We start from the raw sequence: 26,654 nt of genomic DNA, 5'->3' as shown, positions 1-26,654 counted from the left end.
GGGGCAGCAACCCAACAACCGATTGACCGATTCATCTGAAAATTTCAGGGCAGATAGATCTTGACCTGATAAACATTTTTATCCCATGTCAGATTTCCTCAAAATGCTTTGGTTTTTGAGTTATAAGCCAAAAACTGCATTTTACCCCTATGTTCTATTTTTAGCGGTGGCGGCCATCTTGGTTGGTTGACCAGGTCACGCCACACATTTTTTAAACTAGATACCCCAAAGATGATTGTGGCCAAGTTTGGATTAATTTGGCCCAGTAGTTTCAGAGGAGAAGATTTTTGTAAAAGATAACTTTAATTTACGAAAAATGGTTAAAAATTGACTATAAAGGGCAATAACTCCTAAACGGGTCAACTGACCATTTTGGTCATGTTGACTTATTTGTAGATCTTACTTTGCTGAACATTATTGCTGTTTACAGTTTATCTCTATCTATAATAATATTCAAGATAATAACCAAAAACAGCAAAATTTCCTCAAAATTACCAATTCAGGGGCAGCAACCCAACAACCGATTGACCGATTCATCTGAAAATTTCAGGGCAGATAGATCTTGACCTAATAAACATTTTTATTCTGTCAGATTTCCTCAAAATGCTTTGGTTTTTTAGTTATAAGCCAAAAACTGCATTTTACCCCTTTGTTCTATTTTTAGCCGTGGCGGCCATCTTGGTTGGTTGACCAGGTCACGCCACACATTTTTTAAACTAGATACCCCAAAGATGATTATGGCCAAGTTTGGATTAATTTGGCCCAGTAGTTTCAGAGGAGAAGATTTTTGTAAAAGATTACTTTAATTAACGAAAAATGGTTAAAAATTGACTATAAAGGGCAATAACTCCTAAACGGGTCAACTGACCATTTTGGTCATGTTGACTTATTTGTAGATCTTACTTTGCTGAACATTATTGCTGTTTACAGTTTATCTCTATCTATAATAATATTCAAGATAATAACCAAAAACAGAAAAATTTCCTCAAAATTACCAATTCAGGGGCAGCAACCCAACAACCGATTGACCGATTCATCTGAAAATTTCAGGGCAGATAGATCTTGACCTGATAAACATTTTTACCCCACGTCAGATTTGCTCTAAATGCTTTGGTTTTTGAGTTATAAGCCAAAAACTGCATTTTACCCCTATGTTCTATTTTTAGTCGTGGCGGCCATCTTGGTTGGTTGACCGGGTCACGCCACACATTTTTTAAACTAGATACCCCAATGATGATTGTGGCCAAGTTTGGTTTGATTTGGCCCAGTAGTTTCAGAGGAGAAGATTTTTGTAAAAGTTAACGACGACGGACGACGACGACGGACGACGGACGACGGACGACGGACGACGGACGACGGACGCCGGACGCATAGTGATGGGAATAGCTCACTTGGCCCTTCGGGCCAGGTGAGCTAAAAAGGTGCTAACAATTGCAGCAACATTAAGCGTTTAAATATTACCAAACCCTTTTCCCTTATCTGAAACAATAGTGTAACATCACATAATAAAAAGACACACGAAGGAAAATCAATTGGGATGACTCCTGAACCCCTATTTTGACGAATTCGTTTATTATGTCCGTTTAGTTGACGCATCATTGTAAATATAACTGAATTGGATGAGACTATAATCAAAGTGAGAAACTTAGCGCTTTAAACCTAGGTTTTATCCACCGTTTGTATTCACTACATTTGAAAATGCCTGTACCAATTCAAGAATATGACAGTTCTTGTCCATTCGTTTTTTATGTGTTTTGTCATTTGATTTTGCCATGTGATTATGGACTTTCCGATTGGATCTTTCTCTGATATCAGTTTTTTTTTGTGATTTTACTTTTCACTCAATCAAAAAAAGTAGTAACACAAATGAACATACACTGAACGAATAATTTGATCTAATGTATGATGCAATGTAAATACAAAATTAATAAAATAAAAAAAATAAGGGATGAGTTATTAAAGTAAAAAACTTTGAAAAAATATATCATTTTTATTTCATATTTCTTTTCAGAATATTTAGATACTGGTTTTCACGTTCATCATAAGTGATGTTTTCGTGATGTTGAACACAGAATCTTCTGTTCTGATTTATTTTTGCCGAATAATTATTGAGTCTCTTTTTGTAGACGTTGCTGCAACGCTAGGAAGCACAGTGACTTTGACTTGTAAATATGAAGGGTATATATTATGGATGAAAATAGACAGTAGTGGTAAATGGTTAAGCCTTTCAGACAATGTAAAATATGGTGGATTATGGGGAACCATTCTAACCATTACACACGTTGATATAAATGATGCAGGAGTTTATCGTTGTTCTTCAAGGGATCGTATTGTATTCGCGGAGTATGGTTCCAATATAACAGTTACGTTACCAGGTACATAACGTATAATTGATTATATAAAACATCAAAAAAAATCTTTCATTTAACACTCCAAAACCGAATATACACTTTTAAGGCGAGTGTCATATTTGAAACAGACGTCTAGTTAATAACTGCACCACCTTACATACGGCTAATTTCTTTTTAGAATGAAGGAGTTTTTTTTGGGGTTTTTTTTTTTATTCAACAACAAATTACACTTTCTGCTGTTAACAATATACCTCACTAGTCCTGCATACCAGTGAAGAGTCCCTGTTTATTAATACCAGAAATTCAGGGTTGCTTTCTGGTAAGCATCATTATATTTAATCAATATTAGTTTTAGAATCTAACAGCTAAGTTATAAAATTATCAGCTATGAAATTATAAACAAGTAAATATCAGCGAGACTTATTTTTTTACCTATATGTATAATAAAAAAGAAAAAAATACTATATAATATATATATCATCTAGCAATAAATGACTTTTGAGTATTGTTTCCTGAAATTTTCCATATTTTCTCCGTTTAGATTAAATGAAAGAGTAAAGTTTTTACTTTGATTTTTACCCAGTCGTAACAAAGTCGTACGATGCTGTTTTTGTAAAATTGACGTTTATTTTAGAAATTACTTGAAAATTATAAAATTACGACAACTTTTTCAAACAAAGGAAATTAGACTTATCTCTTTTTTTTAAGCAGAATAATTAGGTGATAAGATTCTAAAAGTATCGAAAAACAATATTTACAACAATAAGTACGCATAGTGTTGCATTCCTTCTAAATATTTGACATTTAAAAGAAAAATTTCATAATCCTGACCTTTTCAGGTCTACAATTTAATTTGCATTAAATATTTTTGAAGTCTATCCGTTTTAGATCACACAAAATTACTGATCAGTTATCATTTTTTTAAGGCTTTATCTCAACATTTCTGAAAATCACGAATATATTTTGAAATGTAGGTAAAATTACTATAAATTCCCAGAATTCCTTATCCACTTCATTGTCGTTTTTTTACTGTGTTTGTTAGTCGATTTCCGCGAACTTATGAGTGCCATTTAAGTAGGGTAAATCATATTATTAATTGGAGCTTAAATTAATATAAAATCGTCCAAAATTAACATATAATTAAACTAAAACATATTTTGTTTATTTCTGTCGAATTAACCCCTTTCTTAAATAAGGAATCGTATCGGAAAATTTTAGAATTTTTTCCCGAGCCGTATCGAACTTTTACAGTCGAGTTGAAATAAACCCTTCTTATGCTAATACTATCGATTGATTAGCACAGCTGCATAGTGTGTCAGGTTTTTACTACATTTAAGCTATGTAGTTCAACCCTTACAGGCAGATCCATTTTTAGTTTTTAGTTTTAGTTTTTAGTGGAAAACCGTAAAAATGAAGTTACAGAAACATAATTGATGAGTATGAAAAATTGAAACATTTGAAAGTACAAAATATAATTAGGTCTGTAATAAAAGCAATAAGAACACAACTTATCGTCTTTTGTTTTGTCAGGACAAAGTCTTGTCGTCAAAGTCAGAGATTTAGCGCTTTAAAACCAGGTTTAATTCACCATTTTCTACATTTGAAAATGCCTGTACAAAGTCAGGAATATGACAGTTCTTTTTTTATGTGTTTTGTCATTTGATTTTGCCATGTGATTATGGACTCATTTTCCTCTTTGTTCAGTATTTTTGGATTTTACTCTTTTTGTACTATAATTACAAATTCTACTAAGCCAGTCTCTTCGTATATCAACGATGGCATATAGATCTACAACCAACTGTATTGTTTGTATTTTTTGCAAAGTATTAAGCATATAAGCAAGTCAAACAACTTCATACATGTTGGGTATCCTATGATAAGAGAACTCAAGCTGTATCGAGTGTTGCTACACATTTCTCCTACAATGATCTGATTTACAAAATAATTCTTGAGAATTTTACTATTAAAGCTTTAAACCAACGAGCTTACATCACTAAATATTAGAAAAAAATAAAATAAGAAAGTAGAGAGCTATTTAATTCTGAACATGAAACATCTATTCTAACATTTTTGCAACGATTAAAGAAGACTTTACTGTACACAAAAAGGTGTTATTGTTAACAACTTTACTTGATAAGTTTACCGGACTTAATTTGTGTCCAACGATTGCCGAGAAACACATCTGCTTATGCCTGTCCCAAGTCAGGAGCCTGTCATTCAGTGGTTGTCGTTTGTTTAAGTGTTACATATTTGTTTTTCGTTTATTTTGTGTATATGAATAAGGCCGTTAGTTTTTATCGTTTGAATTGATTTACATTTTCATTACGTGATCTTTTGTAGCCGACTATGAGGTATGGGCTTCGATCATTGCTGAAGGCCGTATGGAAACCTATAGTAACTGTTGTTAATTTCTGTGTCATTTTGGTCTCTTGTGGAGAGTTGTCTCACATGCATTCATACCACATCTTCTTTTTTATATTCAACAAAAACTAAAAAATATATTTCGGTCAGTTTATAGTAATACAGCCTCAGCAAGGCCAATGTATCTGTAACCCACTTAGTTTCATTTCCCTAAAGTATGTTTTCCTGGAAATTAAGTACAGTATCATTTCAATTTTAACTGATAAATTGTCTTCGTAACATCAGTTTTAATCTGTACATGATTCGTCAGTAAACGGTAAACTCGATTTGGTCAAGTTTGACTTACAAGTACAATTTATACATTTGGCTGGTTGAGGACTGAATATTGACTTAATTTTGCCAACTTTATACTGTACGTTGGGTTGTTGTATCTTTTAGGTTTACCTAACATCTGGATGTATTCGTATATTTCATAAATATTATAGCAGTTCTTTTTATTTAAATAAAAATTTAATTGAAATATGTTCTGTTTCAGGTGCAAGCAATTAAAAATATATGAATTTCTGTATTCTGTTTCTTTATTCAAAATGAATAATCAATATCATTTTAAATTTTAGTCAATGGCTATTTTGGAGAATGGACAGCGTGGAACTATTGTTCAGTAACGTGTGGTGATGGCAAAAGATTTAGACACAGGATTTGCAATAATCCTCCTCCATCCGGTGGTGGATCAATATGTAGTGGAGCGACTCAACAGGCCCAAAATTGTTTTATAAATGGATGTCCAGTTAATATAATTAATGTTGATAAGGTACTGAGACGTAAATAACTAAACTTGGTTACAATCATCATTATAGTATTTTGTTTGGAAACTGTTTCCGATGACCGCACTTGCCAAACAACACAGCCGACATGGCTAAACATAGAACATAGGTGTAAAATGCAGTTTTTACTTAGATCTCTAAAACTAAAGCTTCTAGAGCAAACCTATGTATTAATGTTTATCGGGTTCAAATCTATCGGTCCTAATTCGGTCGAATCAGACAATCCATTGTTTGGTTGCTTCCCCTGAATATTTAAATTTAAGGAAATTTTGCAGTTTTTAACCGGATTTTTGTGACAAATTAATTTGTTATTAATTTGAAGATGTACGGCGGGCGGGCGGGCGGCAATCAAATGTTGTCCGTGCATTAACGCATGAACCGTTCAATCAAAGCTTTTAAAATTTTAATATGGTGTTACTGACAATCAAATGAAGGTCAAGCTCAATAATGGCGATTTTGACATTTACCGTTCAGGAGTTATGGTTCTTGAAAGATTGTTAATTGGAGTTTCCAGTCGTGTCCGTGCATTTACACATGAACTGTTCTACCAAACATTCCCAAATTTTAATATGTTGTTACCGATGACAAAATGGAGGTCAAGTTCAATAATGAAGATTTTGTCTTTTACCGTTCAGGAGTTATGGTTCTTGAAAGATTGAAAAATGGAATTTCCAGTCGTGTCCGTGCATTTACTCATGAACTGTTCTACCAAAGCTTCCCAAATCTTAATATATTGTTACTGATGACAAAATGGAGGTCAAGCTTAATAATGATGCTTTTGACTTTTACCATTCAGGAGTTATGGTTCTTGAAAGATTGAAAAATGGTGTTTCTAGTCGTGTCAGTGCATTTTCTGATGAGCCATTCAACCAAAGCTTTTGAAATTTTGATATGTTGTTACTGATGAAAAAATAGAGGTCAAGTTCAATAATGACGATTTTGACTTTTACCGTTCAGGAGTTATGGTTCTTGAAAGAATCGTTTCCATTCACATTGTTGCCTTTACTCATGAACCGTTCAATCTAAGCTTTTCAAATTTTAATATGTTGATACTGACTACAAAATGGAGGTCAAATTTGATATTTATGATTTTCACTTTCAGCATTCATCAGTAATGGTTCTTGTGATATTGCCAGGACACAAATAAATGTTAATAAATCCGGTTTGCTGTCGTTGTGACAGCCTCTTGTTGGTTATTATCTTGAATATTATTATAGATAGAGATAAACTGTAAACCACTATAATGTTTAGAAAAGTGAGATCTACAAAAAAGTCAACATAATGGTTATAAAGACGTGATATCAATTTGTAATGTTTAAAGAGAAAATGACTTCGACATATTCAAATTTCTGTGTTTAGTAAGTGCATTTATAATAAATAATGAATATCAATTTAAATTTTAGTTAATGGATATTTTGGAGAATGGAGAGAGTGGAATCATTGTCCAGTGACATGTGGAGGTGATCAAAGGTTTAGACACAGGACTTGTAATAATCCTCCTCCATCTCGTGGTGGATCAATATGTAGTGGTGCCAATCAGCAGGCCGAAATATGTTCTATAAATAAATGTCCAGGTAATATAAGAAGCGTAAGCAAGGTATACACCGAGTGCAAAAAAAGAATGCCACAACTAGGTATATTTCAATTTTATTGAAAATTGAAACCATCATGTACTAGAAAATATACCAGTCGTTCAAAGATTAAGCATACAAAAAAAACCAGCAATATGTTCACCTTTTCAATCTCAATTATTTGTTCAAGTACCCTGAAAAATCAATTAAATTTAATCATTCGATGACTTAAAAAATATATCAAACTTTGCAGGAATTGTTATAGAAAATTGTAAAATTTCTTATGATCAGTTTCAAACATCATGTCGATATTGGCACCCAAAAATGGACAGTAAGCTGAATTCCTATTGTTTTTCGGCATCAACTGGTAGACTTTTTTTATAATAATTATCTTTACTAGCCATGGTTACGATCCATACCCTTCTTTTCCACCCTTGGCAGAAACATTGAATATATGTTATATTAATGCTGCGCCATCTATCGGTATATACATGCTATATATGAGAAAAACAGGATTATGTATTTGAGACAAATAAATGCAAAAAAAATTTTTTACTATTAATAATAATTTTGTAGACATATTGCAGACTACCATATCGAAAGAATATTATGTCGCCATAAAGGGACAAGATATAACTCTAGAATGTAAAATAAAGACGGAACTTCCAAATAGAGATTTATACTGGCTAAAAGGTTCAAATATGCTAAGGTCGTATAGAATTGAAAAATACAGTGGTGGATCACTATCCGAACCGTCACTGACTATCAAGAATATTGACAGAAATGATGCCGGATATTACACATGTAAATTGGAAAATGCGTTCGGACATTCTGCGGAAGTTGTCGAACTCAAAATTCTTTGTAAGTCGAAATTATAAAACTTAAAGAGTCTCATTGAGTTTTCCAACATATATTATAGTATAGACTATACTTTATAATACTGTTTCAATCAAAAAAGCAGATAACAATTGGGGGTTACATGTTTTTCATAAACTGTTGGGTATGTTTTGAGGTTAGAAATGCATTATCATATTAGCATTGAATAGCCAGTGAAATAAGGAAACAACTAATATTTTGGCAATAGGTTTATCTGAATAAAAGTTCACGAGTGACGACAATATAATCAAAACCAGATAAGCATTAATTGCTATGTTTGAAAAAAATGTGAGAGTAAAATTAAATAGACAGAAGAGGAAAACAATCCTAGTTTTCAATTAAAATTCTTACTTTTTGTTTAAAGGCTGCAGGTCTTACCCAATTTTAAGCTCACTTGGCCATAAACATAGGGCCAATTGAGCTTTTCCCATCACTTGGCGTCCGTTGTCCATCGTCCGTCTTCGTATCTGCCCTGAAATTTTCAGATGAATCGGACAACCGGTTGTTAGGTTGCTGCCCCTGAATTGGTAATTTTAAGGAATGTTTGCCGTTTTGGGTTATCATCTTGAATATTATTATAGATAGATAAGCTGTAAACAGCATTAATGTTCAGCAAAGTAAGATCTACAAATAAATTAACACGACCAAAATTGTCAGTTGACCCCTTAAGGAGTGTTTGCCCTTTATAGTCGTTTGTTACCAATTTTTCGTAATTTTTTGTAATCTTTTACAAAAATCTTCTCCTCTGACACTACTTGGTCAAATTCATCAAAACTTAGCCATAATCATTATTATGGTTTCTTGTTTAAAAATGTGTGCGGTGATCCAGCCAACCAATCAAGATGACCGCCATGGTTAAAAATAGAACATAGGGGTAAAAAGTAGGTTTTGGCTTATAACTTTGAAACCAAAGCATTTAGAGCAAATCTGACAAAGGATTACATTGTTTATCAAGTCAATATCTATCTGCCCAGAAATTTGCAGATGAATTTGAAAACTGGTTGTTGGGTTCCTCTGTATCTAAAGGGCCAAGTTAATCATAGACAGAGAAAATTGTAAATACCAAGAATGTTCAGTAGAGTAAGATCTACAAACACATCACCATCAGCAAAACACATTTTTGTTATCAATCCATCTGTGTCCTTTGTTTAATATGCACATACACCAAGGTGAGCGACACTAGTTTATATATATAGTACACGTATAAAAATTGCGGTTTTTATCCAACGCAATCATAGGTTTGAACGTAGTTTTCAATTAAGACTTGTTTATATTTTTTCGTTTGGGCTTGTATCATATTTTCCCTCCGGTTTATATGATCCGTTCATCCTATATTGACTCTTAAAATTCAAGAGTCTATCTAAAAATGAGGGTAAATTTTATATGGCCTTCCAAATACCGTTTTGATCCCTAACATCACTGAAGAGACATTTATTGTCTTATTGTCGAAATCTGGATCTGATGTACAAAAAAAATATTGACACCTTATGTTTGTGCATGACATCGTGGCCACTAGTTAAACGTTTTCTGTTTAGTATTAAATTTATATTAAGATCCATTTTGTTACATCTTGTGATCAATTTTATTTGGCAATCGTCAATGGCAGTCAGCAGGGTTAAAGAGCATCAGTTGTTCGACCTGTTAGTCAAATGCGTTTTGTTTGAATGTATACTTTTTCACTTTTGTGGTCTTTTGGAGAATGTTGTTTGTGCTATATTTAGACCCTTCTTCAACGAAATTTGTTTTTACTTGCACACGTATAAAAATTGCAGTTTTTATCCAACGTAATCATAGGTGTGAACGTAGTTTTCAATTTAAACTCGTATATATATATATATATAAACCGGAGTGAAATTATGATACAAGCCAAAACGAGTCTAAACTGAAAACTACGTTCAAACCTATGATAGCGTTATATATACACACAGTAAATTCCAATTTATTAAGAAGTTTTTGTCATTTCTAAAATGCAACTTGATGAATATAGAAGTAAACGAACTTGCATACATATACAATTATGCAGACTTTTCAGAAATAATCTTATAGGTACTAGTCTTGTATTACAACTCCAGTTTCCGGTGCAACTCAAAACATAGAGGGAAACAAAATAGTGCATTTTTTTTTGAATTTTTTTCGGAATTCATTTTTTTCTGTTTGATTTTATAGGTTTATGCTGAATTGAAACATATATATAGACTTTAAAAAAAATCTTGCGTCTAATGGGGATATCAATTCTGGAAAGTGGTAGGATATCATGTGTACTAGATTTTTTGTATCTGAAATTTGGGTGCATGCATGTACACCCAAAAAAAAGAAGGGTACTTAGCTTGTTTAGCAAACGAATAACCATTTGTTTCATTTTTTTACAGATAATCCATATGTATATCAATCATCAGATACTATCAAAGTTTCTACTGGTGATACTGTCCAACTAAAATGTGTCCACGAGTCATATCCGGATCCTTCCGCTGTATTCTGGAAAAGAGACGGTGAAAGGCTGAATGTATCAGTTTCAAAATATAACGGAAGTACAATTAATGAACCATCTTTAACTATTTATAACACAGAACTATTAGATGCAGGCACTTATGTATGTGTCGTAGTCAATGAAATAGGAACTGGGTACAGTAGCGAAATTCAACTAAAGATAAAAGGCAAGATATCAAAGAATTAAGATACTTTATTCAATTAGCATGATTTTTGAAAGACGTTTTTATTATTGTCATAGTCTTTACTATTGATTAAGACTATGTATAATGATACAGGTCAAACTTTAAATTATCAGTCTACACACAAAACATCTAATGAATAGCACATAGTACCCAGAAATGAATGAGGACCCGGACACGTACAAGAAGTCAGAACTTAAATGATTAATACTTTTGAGAATAAGTGGTTTTTTTCCATATCCCTACTTCATTATGTTTTGCGAGGTTGTACAGAGCTGTTCTTTTAGTAGCGTTTTCCTAGATATCAGTTGTCAAGTAGCCAGTAGGTTCAATTTTAAATGATACATTTCTATTTTGAAAGTTAAGTGACATTCAAAATGTTTAATTTAATAACGAAAAATTGCGTTTCATCTGGCGAAAGTTAATCTTAGACGATTTTAGTATCGTTGCTTTTAAAACAGATGAAGGTAAAAGCTACTAATGGGTATAAACTGAGAAAACGACTTAAATAACACAAGTACCAACAGTAAAATTACTAAAGGCAAACACATGTGTCAACAAACTACATAGGGGAGCCTGAACGTACTTGGTGAATCTTTTTGGGGAAATTGACATCAAGTTGTTTTTACCAAGAATACTGAACTTCTTTTTATTTGTGCATCGACTAGCTAAAAACTTTAAAAGAACTGCAAAGTTTTTGAAAAATCTAGTATAATTATGCAATTTCTTTATGTGTATTCAATACTGGATATATCTGTCGTATTTAAATCTAAATTAAAATATGGTGTTGGTCCTTAAGCGAATAAGGATTGGGACTGCAAAATTGTGCAAGGTCGTGTTCATTCCTTTTGTAACTTACGTTTACATACTGTAGAAACTTATTTCTAAAGAATGTTTACGTTTGATTGTATTGTCTATTTATAGTATGTCGGGTAGTAGCTTCTTCGTTGCCACTATGTCGATTTGGTGGACGATGAATATAAATTAAGTAGATTTGGTGGTGACAATTGTTTAAATGTATTGATTTTGTAGCTTTTTAGATAGATCAGTGTAACGTCGATCTGACATTTACTGCATTGGCATCTTGTTACTTTGGTATTGTGTCCATGATGTGGCCGTTTAATTTGAACTGTGTCGATTTGGTAGTTGCTGCATATATATTATGTCAATTTGGTTGCCGCAGAATTAAAATTGCATTATTTGATAGGGTTATTCATAGGAACACAAATTGGTTATGTCTAAGTAAAGGAATAGTTTTTGATATAACATTTCTTTTTTGGAATATAGAAAAACAACCACAGTTTGCAGAAAAAGTACCTGTTATTGTTGGTACCAGTGTTGCTGTTTTTTTCTTGATATTGTGTACAGTCATTGTGATTATAAGGTAAGGAATGATAGTTCATAAAGAGAAAAGGGTAATTTAACTATGTTAACGGAGAATATTTGTAGCTTATGGAAACACATCAACTATAAAAGTAAAATAAACGGAACAACAGTAACACTGAACTGCAAGTAAACCAAAACGCCAAAATTCATAGTAACGGACTTTTTGATACAAACTGCTATATGAACTTGAACTTTAACATTGATTAAAGGTATCAATGACTTACAATTGAGTGAGTAAAACCAACATTACAACACTAACAAAAAAAGGAATAATGTATATATTAAAAATTGTCAAATTTTCAGACAATCAGATTGACTCTCACTGATGACCTGCTAACAAAACAAAAACAGTATGCGAGTAGATAACTCCAATATTAAAAACTGTTGGGTTAGAAAGGGTAAATTTTAAGAGCACAATAACAGTTTGTTTGCATTTACAAAATATTTTATCGAAATGATGCAAAACAAAAGAAATGTTTTAGGAACAAAATCGGTGAAATAAATGATTATCATAACAAAAGCAAAATGTCTTCCACCATAAAATACCTAATGATGAGTAACATATATCATGACATGTATTTTTTATTCCAATACCATTTAATCAAACAAACTAACTAGTTAACTTTAGAAGTGTACAATTTGAATCCTTTTTTTTTTGCTCAATCAATAATGACATGCAAATAGTGAAATAATAATTAGCTTTTTGCAGCCAGTGCGGTTCAATTTTGTCAAAATTAGCTAAAAAAACATTGATTTTGATTTAACCTCTTTGTTTGAGATGAATAACACGTGAATTGTATGTGTAAAGTTATCTAAAGGAAAATTATGTCAGCATTGAAAGTGAAACAAAGATAAATCATTTTATTCACTGATTAGATCCACAAAAATACATTCTTATACAGGTAAAAACGATGATTTACATTTATTTTTTATCTATAATATGAAATTAAATATACCTAGAATAATCCAAAAGCACGAGTTTGCTTAATCTATTTTTATCTTTATGTATGTTTACCTCGCTTATAAGGTCATCGCACGACTTTAGAGGTCAACTCGATAATTAATTAGATGGCGTCTGAACGAAAATACACACGAAACGAAGCTAAGTTTTTTATGCTCGTGCCCTTATTATTATTTATTTTAGACTTTTAATAGTTTGGATAAATGTTTTACATTGTTATGAATAAAATATGAGAATTTGATTAAAATCTGTGAACATGAATTTGACAGCTAGTGCCCCTTTGAAAAATTTGCGAGAAAGAATCATAATATATGTCAAGCAATTTATGCAACCAAAATATCATGAACGTGTTTCATTGTTATTGATACTAGGAGACACGTAAAGAAAAGACAAGAATCAAACTACGAAACAAATGAGATGATGAATGGTAAGATTCACATTTGTTGCTAAAAAGAATGTAATCTATATAGATACAAACATTAATAAACATATAGCAATAAATATCAAAACACTGAATATTTCATTGAAATCAATAGTTATATGTTAGTGTATAATAACTCATACAACTTATGGAGATAAAATCATTAGACAAAATAACAACAACAACAACAAAAAATAACAAACATAAAAGAATAATAGTGAGGAAATGTTGTTTGAATGTCATTTGCACAATTATACAATAAAGACCATAAAGATGAGAGGTATGGCAGTTATAACAACTAAGTGACTGTATATATAACTGTGAGCAGAATATCATAAGATTATGACTTATCTCACTTATTTTATATCAGCGGAATCTCATGCGTACGGTAAAACGGACACTTATCATGAATATTGCAATTCCGCCACGCAGCAAAATACAGACACAAACAATGTAAGTATACAAAGTATAATTAATCTCTATACTAGTATTACCTTAAAAAAATCAAAATATGCATCAAATAGTATATATTGTCGACTATATTACAAATGAATAATGATAATAAAGATAAACAAATTGTTCACAGATCAGTAGAACTGTTTACCACCTGACAAAACTCATATTTACGAAAAAGACGATTTCCAGTTCAAATAGTCAGTTTCGATGGGAAAAAAACTAGTTCATACGTATTTCTAAAAAACAATGTTTAGAATACGTTTTTGTCTCACAAAAAGGCCATACAAGCTTCTTCCGGTTTAAGAAAGTCAGGTCCGTTTTCATATCATAGTTTTTTTCGCAATGTTTATCAAAATATACGGTTAATATAAAATCTTATCTTCTACAAGTTAAAAAGTGTTCTTTTTAGTTCCTTAAGATATGTTACTTTACACTGGTAACACCAAAATATTATCATTAGCTTTATCTGTTTGCCAACACAAGCCGAAGAAGATGATTAAAGTGACTTTGTCATATACCAGTATAAAACTTTCAGTAAAGGTCAAAATATGTAAATTTAAATATACCCCAACCTTGATTTCAAATTCAAGTTAATAGATGATGGATCTCAATACGAAAATACCATAGGTCTCTATTATCTATGGTTAAGGCATTATAGTGACAAACGATTTTTTTCAACATTTTATATGTGAAAAAACCTATGAAAAGTCTCTTAAGAACCAAATATATTTAACATGTTGAAGTTGCAATTGTTCGTAACCAACAATCTGGCAAAGTCTTTTATCAATATATTTCACACTTTTTCATAGAAAGCAATCATATCAAAAAACAATTAACGTTCATGTAATTTAACCTCTGAACTTGAACTCTAAACCTTTTGATGCAACAAGTATCTATATATATATAATCATCAAACCCTAGGTCTCTATAAGTTACAGTTCGTGAACTTTTATCAAATATTCCGTTATTTCTTTTTTTCTTTTTTTTTTTTTTTTTACATCTATTAAATAATATTCGACTATACACTTAAAAATAACACTGTTAGTTTAAACGTATAGCCAATTTTACAAGATTTGTTTTTCGTCAATTCCTCACCACATTTGTATATGTAAGACATATGTAAACTTTATTGCTAACTTAGGTTTATCAGCAAATCCACTTTACAAATAACGTTATGTTGTGATTATTGCTAACGTTATTTAAGTTACTTTAGAGGATACTCCTTTGCTGGAAGATCATTTTCTGCTTGAAAGATATAAGGTTTCTGGGTTAACAAAACGTATAGGTGACGCAGATTTACAGAAAGCAAAAATGAGAGAAGAATTTATGGTGAGTTTCACAGGAAAAATAGCAAAACTTGACAAAATAAAGGTAATTATGAAACTACGAAAGACTGGGATGGATATTTTCAGAATTTGTCCATCAGAAATTTCAGATCTTTCACAAGTTTCAGAAGATTTTGGTATTATAGTTATTCATTGGAAGTTTTATGTGATGCTTCTTTCTGTCTTACAGAAGAAACATAATAATGGCTGAAAAAAGCTGTAGGTGTTTTAACCCATGAATCTAGCTTAACACTTTGCAATTAAGCTGTTGAAAAAGTATCACGCCCGTCCATGCTGATTCGCTTATCAGCCATATGTTTCTTTAGACACACTAACTTGTCCTCTGTTTTGTTTGTTTGAGGGAGCCAGTGTGTCTGCAGAGAACTCCCGGCCTTGGACAGGAAAACTGACAAGCTAAGTCAATAAAGACTACAGTTGAAAGCACCTTCTACGTTCTGGATTCGAATTCACAACCTCGGTGTTGACAGGATAGTAATACAGTAGTTCGACAACTTAGAACAATTGGCCCATCGAGGCCTGAAGTCCAATAATAAATTAGTAAATAAAAAGAGGTGATGACGTCATGAGATGTCTCGTTTACTGAAGTTTACCCATTAACCATGTAATGTCTTTTGGCCGCATCATGGCATTGTAGTGAGGAGAATGACAGGAACGCAATAGCAACCTGTGTATTGTTATCACTTGAAATGAAATATACATAGTAAAATTAGTCCGTTCACCAATAACAGAACAACTCAGTCTATTCATAAATAATTTAGCAAATACATACTTTTTGTCACTTCCTGTTTGTATAAACCAGGAACATTATTGCCATTGTACTAGATGTAAGTTTTACAATTTATCATTTTTAAAAGTTCTTAGAATCCAATGGCTCGAAGGTTGATGTCTTAATCAACGATAACGATGAAGTGGTCTATACAAACGAAACGGGTAAGTTTTACCAATCCCTATCCCTCTGTTATATTTGCAGTAAACGATATTCTGATATATTATGCGAGTGATCTCTTTCCTGCTTCTAAAATCTATATTTTTCTACTCATTTGTTAACCTATATCTCAAAATTGATTTGAATTCTACGTATGAAATAAGAAGTTATGAGAGCTATGATTCACTTTTGCTAATCCCAAAAAAAGATATTCAGTATAAAAGAATGTTCAAATTTCATGAATCGATTAAGAATACAAATCCAAGTAGCAAACATAAAATGTTCCCTATAAGACTGAGATCGGGTGATTCGACAGGGCAAGTGTCTCCTGCTGTATTACCTGTATTGCGAATCCACAGTTAATCGATAACAAGACATAATCGGTTATTATAGATGAGAGGTTCATTTTTGTATATTAAGATCCAGGATGTCGATCAAATATCGCGAGAGAGATAAGAAACAGAATTAACATATCGTGCTAATGACAGTGACACTGATGTTGTGAGAGTTTCTTCAGTTTGTTTTTAAAGAAAGTATGTATAGGATGAACATGTATGAGCGTAACGTAACAAATCAGATATCAAAACGTATTACAATTGGACAGAAGGTATGCTTCTGCTGATAAATGGGTAATTGACAATTGATCATCACGCTAGTCATAGATTTAGTTTGAGTCGTCGATCAACCATCGAAAATAGTTATGTAAAATGTAGAAAATTGCAAATTTGGAAAGATCGCTACCGATTATTGTGCCACAGGTCTTTATGAATTTTAGAAATCTACATCTGGATTACACGGCTGGTTTAAATATATTACATTGAAGGTCAGCAGCAGTATACTACTGTTTTCTTTATTTACCATAGAACATAGAAAGAATGTTGTTAGGAACTAGAAAAAATGTTTAGTCAAATATCTTTACGATCCGAAATGTGTCATTTTTTATAAGGATTTTGTTGTAGTTACCCAGTTAAAAAACAAATGCAAAGTCCTTTTTATATTTATGCAAATAAGACGATGACCAAGTTCTTTATTAAAAGACATCCCAATTAGTACTTTAAATCGATATTTAGTTCAAACAATAAGTTTTCACGTTTTAGAAAACACTAACTCATTTTCCGTAACAAAATTAAAATCATTTTTAGTGTATGGTCCCATATAAGTTAATGCACATCAAACTACTAGTGCTTTACAATAATCATTGTCTAATTTAAATATATGTATTTATTGTTGAATCTAGGGGCATCGACAGCAGAATCAAAGATGTTGTATATAAAGGTACGGTAACTATGTTTTCAAACATTAAAATATTTCTTTAAGGTCATTGTCATAAAATCAGAAATGCATATAGTACCAGGTAATAAGAATTGCCCGGCAACTTCTTGTTCGTAAATAAATCCCGTCACCTTATACGAATGTAACCTACCGAATAAGACTTATAACCGGTTTTGTACAAACACGACAGGTGCCACATGTGGAGCAGGATCTACTTACCCTTCCGGAGCACCTGATATTACCACTTCCCTCAGTTTTGGGAGTGGTTGTGTGTTGCTAAGTCTTTAGTTTTCTATGTGCTGTTTTGTGTGCTACTGTTTGTTTGTCTTTTTCTTTTTAAGCCATGGTGTTTTCGATTTTTATTTTCGACTAAAAATTCTAAGTGATTCTCTGGTTTCTTTTGCCTTTCCTTTTCTAACATGAAATATCTGACTGAAAATTGAAAGAACACATTTACCTGACTCTAGTTTGTAGTTTGTTAGTGTTCTTGACACAAGTATATATGAAAATATATAACTGTTGTAGATTTCCGTAAAATGTCATAAAGTATTTGTTATATTGAAAAAAAACTATTCTACGTCACTATGTATTTACTTCAACTATTGATATCATTTATTCTTTCTATGATTGTAGCGGAGTGCAGATGATATTTTCGTATTTAGTAGTTTGCCTGACGATGGTAATGTGGAACAGTTCTGGAGTGTGATCATTAATAATCGACTCGAAAATATAATTATGATTGTACAAAAGAATGAATAGGTACATCATTATTTGAATGACATGTTTTAACAAAAGTATTAATTTGCAGTTTTCTATAAATATATAATGCACTTGATATGGTTATGTTTGACGTTGAAATTGTTAGCATAGAGAAAGAAACGTTTGGTTTTAGTATACCATTCTCACATTTCTAGCATAAGTTGATGACATGGGCTTAGATGTTATAACTCGTATTGTTTAATAGGTAACGGTACAACTCTAAATTTGGTTTAGTTTAACTAAATAACTACCTTGAAACATTAACCTTTTATGGATATATATATATTGATTGTGACAATTTATCTAGAGTTCCAGTTTTTATCTATGTATATATTTTTTTTATTGTGACAATTTATCTAGAGTTCCAGTTTTTATCCCACTCAAGACGATGTTTTCACGGTGGCAATGTTAGAAATAGAAATGCAATCTTCCGAGAAAATGAATGACAACATATGTTTGCTCAGGTTTTCTTTATATGACAAGGTGAGTTAAATGATGCTATTGCTAGTATTTCGATTGAAAAGCATTAAATAGCGAACACTAGTGGGTGACTCCAAAAACGAGAAACATACGTATTTAAATCAAAGCACTGTTTATAATATTTTTTGGAAGAAAAGTCAAGCGAATGTCGAAAGAACTATAAGGTAAACAAACAAAATGTCCGAACCTGCACATGCTGAAACCATGTAAACCTTATGAATAATTATTTGTTATGTTCAAATTTCGTGATGTACTGTGTATATATAATTATTTGTTATGTTTAAAACTCGTGATGTACTGTGTATATATAATTATTTTGTTTGTTAATTAAATGAAACAAACGGAAGATAAGGCTTAGTATGTAAACAGTGAAGACCAAGTGTGGCAACCGCGTTTAGTTTCCTGTTACACATTCACCAACCGTAATTCGGTGTCAATGTCTTCTATAACTGGATTTGATTTTTTTTTATATTCAGATGCAATAAATGAAGTTAAGACGAACAGTGACCAAAATTCTGTCAGTCGTATTTATTTGTCAAAAGAAATTGTTTATGTAAATAAAAAAATTCAAAAAAATTGATGTTACAGAAAACAAAAACAAGGAAGCCCGTGAAAATCTTCAAAACAGTTAAATGGGATGATTCTGATACTCATCCTCCGGTAGAAACTATCTGTTCATTACTCGATAAAGTTAAAGTGGAAGAGGGTCAACCAGTTCAGTTAATTGGAAGGTAAAGTCTTACAGCTCTTTTTTATACACACAGTTATTGGCGGGACAGAGAGAACAAAAGCAGGATGAAAATGGACGATGTTTGCCCAAAATAGCAACACTAATTAAATATCAAATGTATTTAAAATTTGACAGTCGAAAAAAATCTGAGATTTATGTTTTTCAAAACAAAGATGATGTACACATACGCTCATGTATTTAACAAATTATTTGATTTTAACGAAAGAAATCTCTGTATTACTGAAAAATGCTAACACTAGAATTTTTTATGTGACAAACTAGTTAGAACATTTACTACATTTTGTAATCGGTGCAAGGTCATCATTCGTAAATATAAATCAACATGCAAACATTATATACGTTCAGGTATTTTTACATCAAATCTTATCAAATCAAATGGTAATACTATTTACAAAGCACAAAAATGTCGGCATTCACCTCAAAACCTAACAAAACCTTTATACAAACTTATTCAGAAGGGATATAGTTACGATTCTAATGTTTTGCTTTGGGTCAATATATGAACGTTTTGTGTAGCTTTCTCATTATCTTATAAAATATAATCTAAAAAAGGCAGCTGTTTTTTAACTTGAATAGTCGAATTCATTATTTCATGAAATTATTTTACACTTGCAATTGCTTCATTACTATTTTTATCTTTAATATATATTTTAAAGCAAAGGGAAAGGCTTTTCTGTTTGTGGAGCTGTCAGTGTGTGTCTTCATTCTGTCAGAGAAATCGAAAGGGAGACGACATTTTCGTTGTTGGAATATGCAACATTACTCAAAAGAATAGAAGACGACTTCATGAAAGTATTTGTAAGTTGTTGATGTTCTAAATATATATTTGATATTCTTCTAATAACCTAGTTATAACGTGACAGGTTACTGTCCCAGTCAAAGAATCCATTTTGTCAAATCAAAGACAATTCTATTTGACCTTCAATGTTATTAAGGTTAAGAGATAATGACTTATTAAAATCGTTTTTAGTAACTCCGTTGCAAATAACAATACCGACACACTTGAATGAATATTCACACAAGTTGTAAAACATTTACACGATAACCAATTTGTTTGTAGCTTTATTCACAAGAAAGGTTCAATTGTCCAATACCATGGGATTAATATTTGTCTGTAAAAGGGAACAACTTATTCCCATAAGCCGTGAGGTATTCGTACTTTCGGAAACGGCTTTCTTTCTTTTGACCAAAGACAACACAAACACTTTTGATCTTCCTGAGTTTGTTATTTAGAACCAATAAGTTAGACAATGTGTTGCTACTCAAAACCAACAGGATCTAAGATTTATTTGCTATTGTACATCCGTTGGTTTACAAATAAGTGTAACAACAAAAATAGCAAATTCAAAAACTGACAGTCACTAAACAAGTGGCTAAACTAAAACCTGAAACACTTCAATGTATACAAATGAAATTTTAAATTTCATACTCCTATCTTACTACGGGTATTTCTCTATGTAGACATTTTCAGTTTAAATCTAGTTTTATAGCTTGATCAAACTCTAACTTGTATGACAGTTGCATAACATTCCATTATATTGACAACAATGTGTGAGCATAAACAAACAGACGTCATACGTAAAAAGGTAAACAAAAAGAAACAGTTGTCAATATTTTTTAATAATCCTAATCAATATAGAAGCAAACAATTATGACTACAAAGAAAAATAAAAAAGAATGTAGACACTCTATAGACAAGGCACATAAGCAAAAAGTGACCACAGAACATTAACACAATCGCAGGATGGTTAAATACCGAGCCACACCAAAAGGATATTACCAAAATGAACTAAACAATAAAAACAATAAAAACAGTACGAAGACAAATCAAAACAAAAGAAATCTAAAACCCGTTATTCAGATGAGAAACGACGTCAGCACTTAGAATCTATACTTCTTGACCATTTTCTGATGAACGTTTATTTTTCAAAGGACTAAACGTTCTTTGTACGCTACTGAACATTATAAATTCTCTTAATGTGTTGCTACCAAGGTTTTGACGTTCTCACGATTTGTTTATACTTAAGATATAGAGGTTCCAGCAATATGAAGCTCCATAAACTTAACAATTGGAGGTTCTATTAGCGTTTTGCTTTTTAGAATAATTCGGTTTCTACATTATACTGCATCTTATATTCCTAAAAATTATCACAATCCAAAAGTGTTTAAAATGTATAGAAGTTTACAAAATGTGTGCTTCAAATAGTATCAAGTCATATATCAATGTGCTGAAGTTTATTTGATGGTGGTTTTCACTTTAAATATACACATGTCTCCATTTATTTGTATGCACATGTTTACAGTTACATTAAGGTACTAACTGTTGATAGATGTACATAGGACACATATTCACGATTTTTTTTGTTTTATTGTACAATGTTGTCCCAACCATTTTTACAAATTTAAAAATAAAAATGTTTTCTATTACAGGAAGATTATGAGTTTTGTTACGAAGTAATGGACACAGTACTTGGAGACACTTCATACATATTCGTTTATCGAATGATTTGCAAAACTAGTTTTTTTTATCAATATGCTTCAATCAATCTTTTCTTATATAAATATATATAACAGGGTGTAGTTTCATTACAATCACAAGAAAAACATGTGAACGCAGATAACGTTTTTGACTTCTTGCTAAGAATTCCGATCCAACCTGTAAAAGTGCTGAGGTTTGGCTTGCTATCAGAAGAAAATTTTTGGTTCAAATAGAATGCATTACTGTGATTTTGATATGAAGAAAAACAAAAGTTATACACCATTGAATAAGTCTTTTTATGTTAATTTTAAAAAAAACTCATTATTCTTTGTTTTCCATTATATTGTATGATTATATTTTTCCATTATGATTTGAACATTCCCCCAAAGTGTCGGATACACAAAAATATGATCGTGTATTTTGCCCAAGTGTGTATTTAAAATTCCAGATTGCACAAGCATGTTCAATTTGACTTCCCCCAACCTTATCTGATAATTGTTATTCGCCAAAACATGTCCACTTTAAGTTGCAGAACGACTCAGTTTGCTAGCCGCAAAACCAGATTCAACCCACAATTTTTTTCTTAAAATGTCCTGTACCAAGTCAGGAAAATTGCCATTGTTATATTTTAGTTCGTTTCTGTGTGTGTTTCATTTTATTGTTATGTTTCTGTTGTGTCGTAGTTCTCCTCTAACATTTGATGTGTTTCCCTCAGTTTTAGTTTGTAACCCGGATTTGAATTTTTCTCAATCGATTAATCAATTTCGAATAGCGATATACTACTGTTGCCTTTGTTTAGCGAGAATATGTGATCCGTCAATAACTTTTACGGCAATTTTCAATCAGTGCTGGGGGACACGATAAAAGACGTCAGGTTTTATTTGCAAAATTCAAAAAATATATAAAAGCCGCTATCGAATGACACCTGGAGGAAAGATGTAGTTATCGTATAGACAAGTGTCAAAGACATGGTACATTGTCCTAGGTGAAAGAAAAAACATAGAATTCTGTTTAAAAATTTAACAAACACAAGACAAGAAAAGAATTGTAGTGGTTTTATTCAGGGATTTTAATGAATATGATTATTATTGTTTTTGTAAACTTAAATATAAGTGATGTACACATAAGAAACCAAACAAGTTTTCAAGTGCTTTAAATGTTAATTTAGTGATCATTATTAGCATTTATTGGTTAAATGCCGGCTGTTTATATTCATCAAGATTTTAAATTAACGTGTATCACATAGTTTTAGTTGACTATTGATTGCATAGGGATTTGTGGCAAATATTTCATCCATATTAAGAGCGAAAATAAAACTTATAAATAATTATTTTTATACAGTTAAATTCATCCTCATCTATTAATAAAATTATATTGTACTAATATACTTCGGTGATGCCTAACTATCCCAATCATATAACAAGGTATAGCACGACTTGTGTTCTACAATAGTGATGTATCTGCTTTTAGAGTGACTGTCTCATTTTTATTATAAACAAATCAAAACTAAGGTTCCTGTAGTAATAATACCGATTGAATTAACCATAAAGTCATAACAAATAACACTAAAAACGGTGGATACATTTGGATGTTTTAAAAGTAAGGACATGCATTTTTTTAACTGCTAAAATACTTTGATCCTATTCAATAATTTTGTTATGTTTCGACTGTCGATTCCTTATGAAACTATACATTATATCACATCACTATCTGGTTTCATAGTGTCGTAACAAAGCGATGGAGTAGGTGATTTCGAACAGTTAAACAATCTTACCAATACCGTATAAAAGAGGGACGAAAGATACCAAAGGGACAGTCAAACTCATAAATCTTTTATATTTAGATAATAATGCACATGCATATATTATCGAAAATGTGAATGTGGGTTTCAAACTTTCAAATTTGCGCTATTTTTGTTAAAACATGAACTATGACGTCTGCAGATTACTGATTTCTAAAAAAAAAAAAATTGAAACTACAATGAAATCATTCATTACGTTTTGAAAAGTCTGTGATTTATTCTTTTCACGGCTTAATTTGAAAACGTACTCATAGAACCCTTATTGGATTATTTCATATATCAACCTGATAAGTTACATATAGTGGAAACACGACACTGTGAGTGTAAATAGTTGATTAACAAAGTTGGTGACTCTCAAATAGTTTTCATCATATTCATCATATTTTGTTTCTAAAATAATGATATCATACTTTGAAAAGTTTCAAGAAAAAAATCACTGTAAGAAAGGAAAAGGATGTTTGGTCTTTGACTACTTTTGTTCCAAATGATCCAAGTCTAGTGATTTATTGTCGCTGTAGCTCTTAAAGATATTTTGATTTTACAAGCAATCCAAATGTATATTCATTAAAATTATTTTACAATACCACTTATTATGATAATATTGAGTACTAATACGCTTGATAAGACTAGTTGTTTGAATAGCTAAAAATCAAAAGGTAAGCTTATGTTGATAATGCTTTGCGAAGTTTTGATTGACTGACGATTGACCACCATGTTATAACTGTGTACAAACTAGTATAGATAATTAAAAAAAAATTCAACAGCATTTTTTTCCGAACGACTCACTTTGCCACCTGGAAACATTTAATCTTATATAGGTGTAAGACCACGACATCATAGTACGTCACATCCGGTTGCATACGAAAAAGAGTCGATGAAAAGTATTCATTGAATTATTTGAAAGTTGTGATGGTCATTTTCTTATATGCAATGAAACATTATGTGAAATTATTTTTTTATACAGTACTGGACAGGATAAAACTCATGCCAAGTATTTCTTTATTTAAATCAAAGATAAATTTTGCACAATTTTTTGAAAAGTGCAAATTTAACAAAGGCTAATACACCTATAAGAGACCAATTGTATGGGTTTTCTTATAATTGTATCGTGTGTTCGTTCCTGGTTTTTTTTCTTTTTATCATATTGTTTTGTTTTTAAATTACATTTTTTATTTGTTGTGCTTAACTATATCTCGCATAAATAAAATTGTATATCTCTCCTAGTTTGTTTTGGTTTTGTATAAGACTCTTTCCTGAGTTTTTTTTTAGACAAAGACATAAAAGAGGGACGAAAGATACCAGAGGGACAGTCAAACTCATAAATCGAAAATAAACTGACAACGCCATGGCTAAAAATGAAAAAGACAAACAGACAAATACACATGACACAACATAGAAAACGTCATGTGTGCTCTATGATATGATCTTTCTAATTTTAATGACCAACTAGAGTTTTGATCCCAATTTCACGGTCCACTGAACATAGAAAATGATAGTGCAAGTTTCAGGTTAAAGTTTTTGGTCAAGGTAGTTTTTGATGAAGTTGAAGTCCAATCAACTTGAAACTTAGTACACATGTGCCCTATGATATGATATTTCTAATTTTAATGACAAACTAGAGTTTTGTTCCCAATTTTACGATCCACTAAACATAGAAAATAATAGTGCGAGTGGGGCATCCGTGTACTATGGACACATTCTTGTTCATATACAAAAAAAAATTTATAGTCAGTTAAAACTCAGAAATTATTTGATTACGGTACGTTTGAGGCTACTAATTATTGACCAACAACTAAAGAATAGTCAGATACAAAAAAAAGTTTCATAGAAAGCTCAAAATTGTGTCCCTGGGATAAAATCTGAAAAAATTGTTTTTTTGTTGTCTTATGATATTAGAAACCCAATCACTTGATAGGTTCAATGTATTGACACATTTCAAGCGTAACTTATCCATGGTAATCAGTCATAAATTTATCTTCCGGGACATACTTATTAAAAGGGTGAGGATGACGGTCCGTTCTGAATTTTCCTCGGAGTTCAGTATTTGTATGATTTTACTTTTAGTCACATAACGTAGAAACATGATAATTGTTAATTTTCTGTTATATATGCAATCAAAATGTTTCTTTTGAAAACATTGGAATCGTTGGATTGTGAGACGTTTTTACAAAGCATTCAAAATGTCGTCTGCCCAGGAATTATTATTTTATCTAGCCATTGTAAACATTTTTAAATTAATGAGTCGAAGAAAAATTTAACTGATGATTTGCTCGAATCCTTAATAATATTCTAACTCACATTCGAGTACTGACCTGATTCGATTATTATCAAACAGAATATTAACACACCCCTCTTATACGTTCAAATGTTTAAGTTTCAAGTTCATTCAAAGATATTATAAAGCTATCTCATCACATTTCTTTTTGTCTTTTGTCTTATCTTTGTTTCATTTGGGTTCTGTTGGTGCTTTGTGCGAATCTTATGAATCAAGTCATTGACAACTGGTTTTTTTCTGTCCGTTTTTTTCTTTATTGAACTATGACACCACCACCGTTCAAGGTTAAGGGGGATCATGTTGGTGCGTTTTATGTGTGCTGATCTGGTATTGTGTTTGTTTATGGTTGACGGCCCGTTTATGGTAATTTACAGTAAATGGTTTTTAAAGTTTTCGTCAATTTTGAAACTGATGGATAGTTGTCTCATTTCACATACATATAATTAATCAGACAGTGGCAAGAGTATCCAATATTTAGCCACCCTTGTATTATAATCTACCAGCTATATATATAACTTGTAATCACCCCAAGTTTTTGATGGGGTTTGTGTTGCTTATTCTTTAGTGTTTTATGTTGTGTTATATGTACTGTTGTTTGTCTATTTGTTTTTTTCATTTTTAGTCAGTTTATATTCATGAGTTTGACTGTCCCTCTGGTTTCTTTCGTCCCTCTTTTGTGAAATACCAATA

General features: G+C 31.5%; 2 protein-coding genes across 2 annotated transcripts; both read left to right on the top strand.

The window, feature by feature from the left end:
- Positions 1-2,191: 2,191 nt before the first annotated feature.
- On the top strand, positions 2,192-18,661 carry LOC139482955 (uncharacterized). Its single transcript, XM_071266983.1, has 13 exons — positions 2,192-2,375; positions 5,330-5,533; positions 6,940-7,110; positions 7,684-7,968; positions 10,353-10,637; positions 11,940-12,036; positions 13,371-13,426; positions 13,791-13,873; positions 15,092-15,205; positions 16,077-16,152; positions 17,385-17,422; positions 18,053-18,178; positions 18,539-18,661. The coding sequence occupies exons 1-12, from the start codon at positions 2,192-2,194 to the stop codon at positions 18,176-18,178; spliced, it is 1,719 nt and encodes a 572-aa protein (XP_071123084.1). The 3' UTR covers positions 18,539-18,661.
- Positions 18,557-22,254, top strand: LOC139529925 (uncharacterized). Its single transcript, XM_071325906.1, has 4 exons — positions 18,557-18,661; positions 19,247-19,389; positions 20,066-20,207; positions 21,840-22,254. The coding sequence occupies exons 1-4, from the start codon at positions 18,584-18,586 to the stop codon at positions 21,978-21,980; spliced, it is 504 nt and encodes a 167-aa protein (XP_071182007.1). The 5' UTR covers positions 18,557-18,583; the 3' UTR covers positions 21,981-22,254.
- Positions 22,255-26,654: the final 4,400 nt, after the last annotated feature.

Source organism: Mytilus edulis, chromosome 7 (assembly GCF_963676685.1).
Source record: "Mytilus edulis chromosome 7, xbMytEdul2.2, whole genome shotgun sequence".
Lineage (NCBI taxonomy): Eukaryota > Metazoa > Mollusca > Bivalvia > Mytilida > Mytilidae > Mytilus > Mytilus edulis.
Note: the sequence above shows the minus strand (reverse complement) of the source record. Positions and strands in the feature narration are given on the sequence as shown.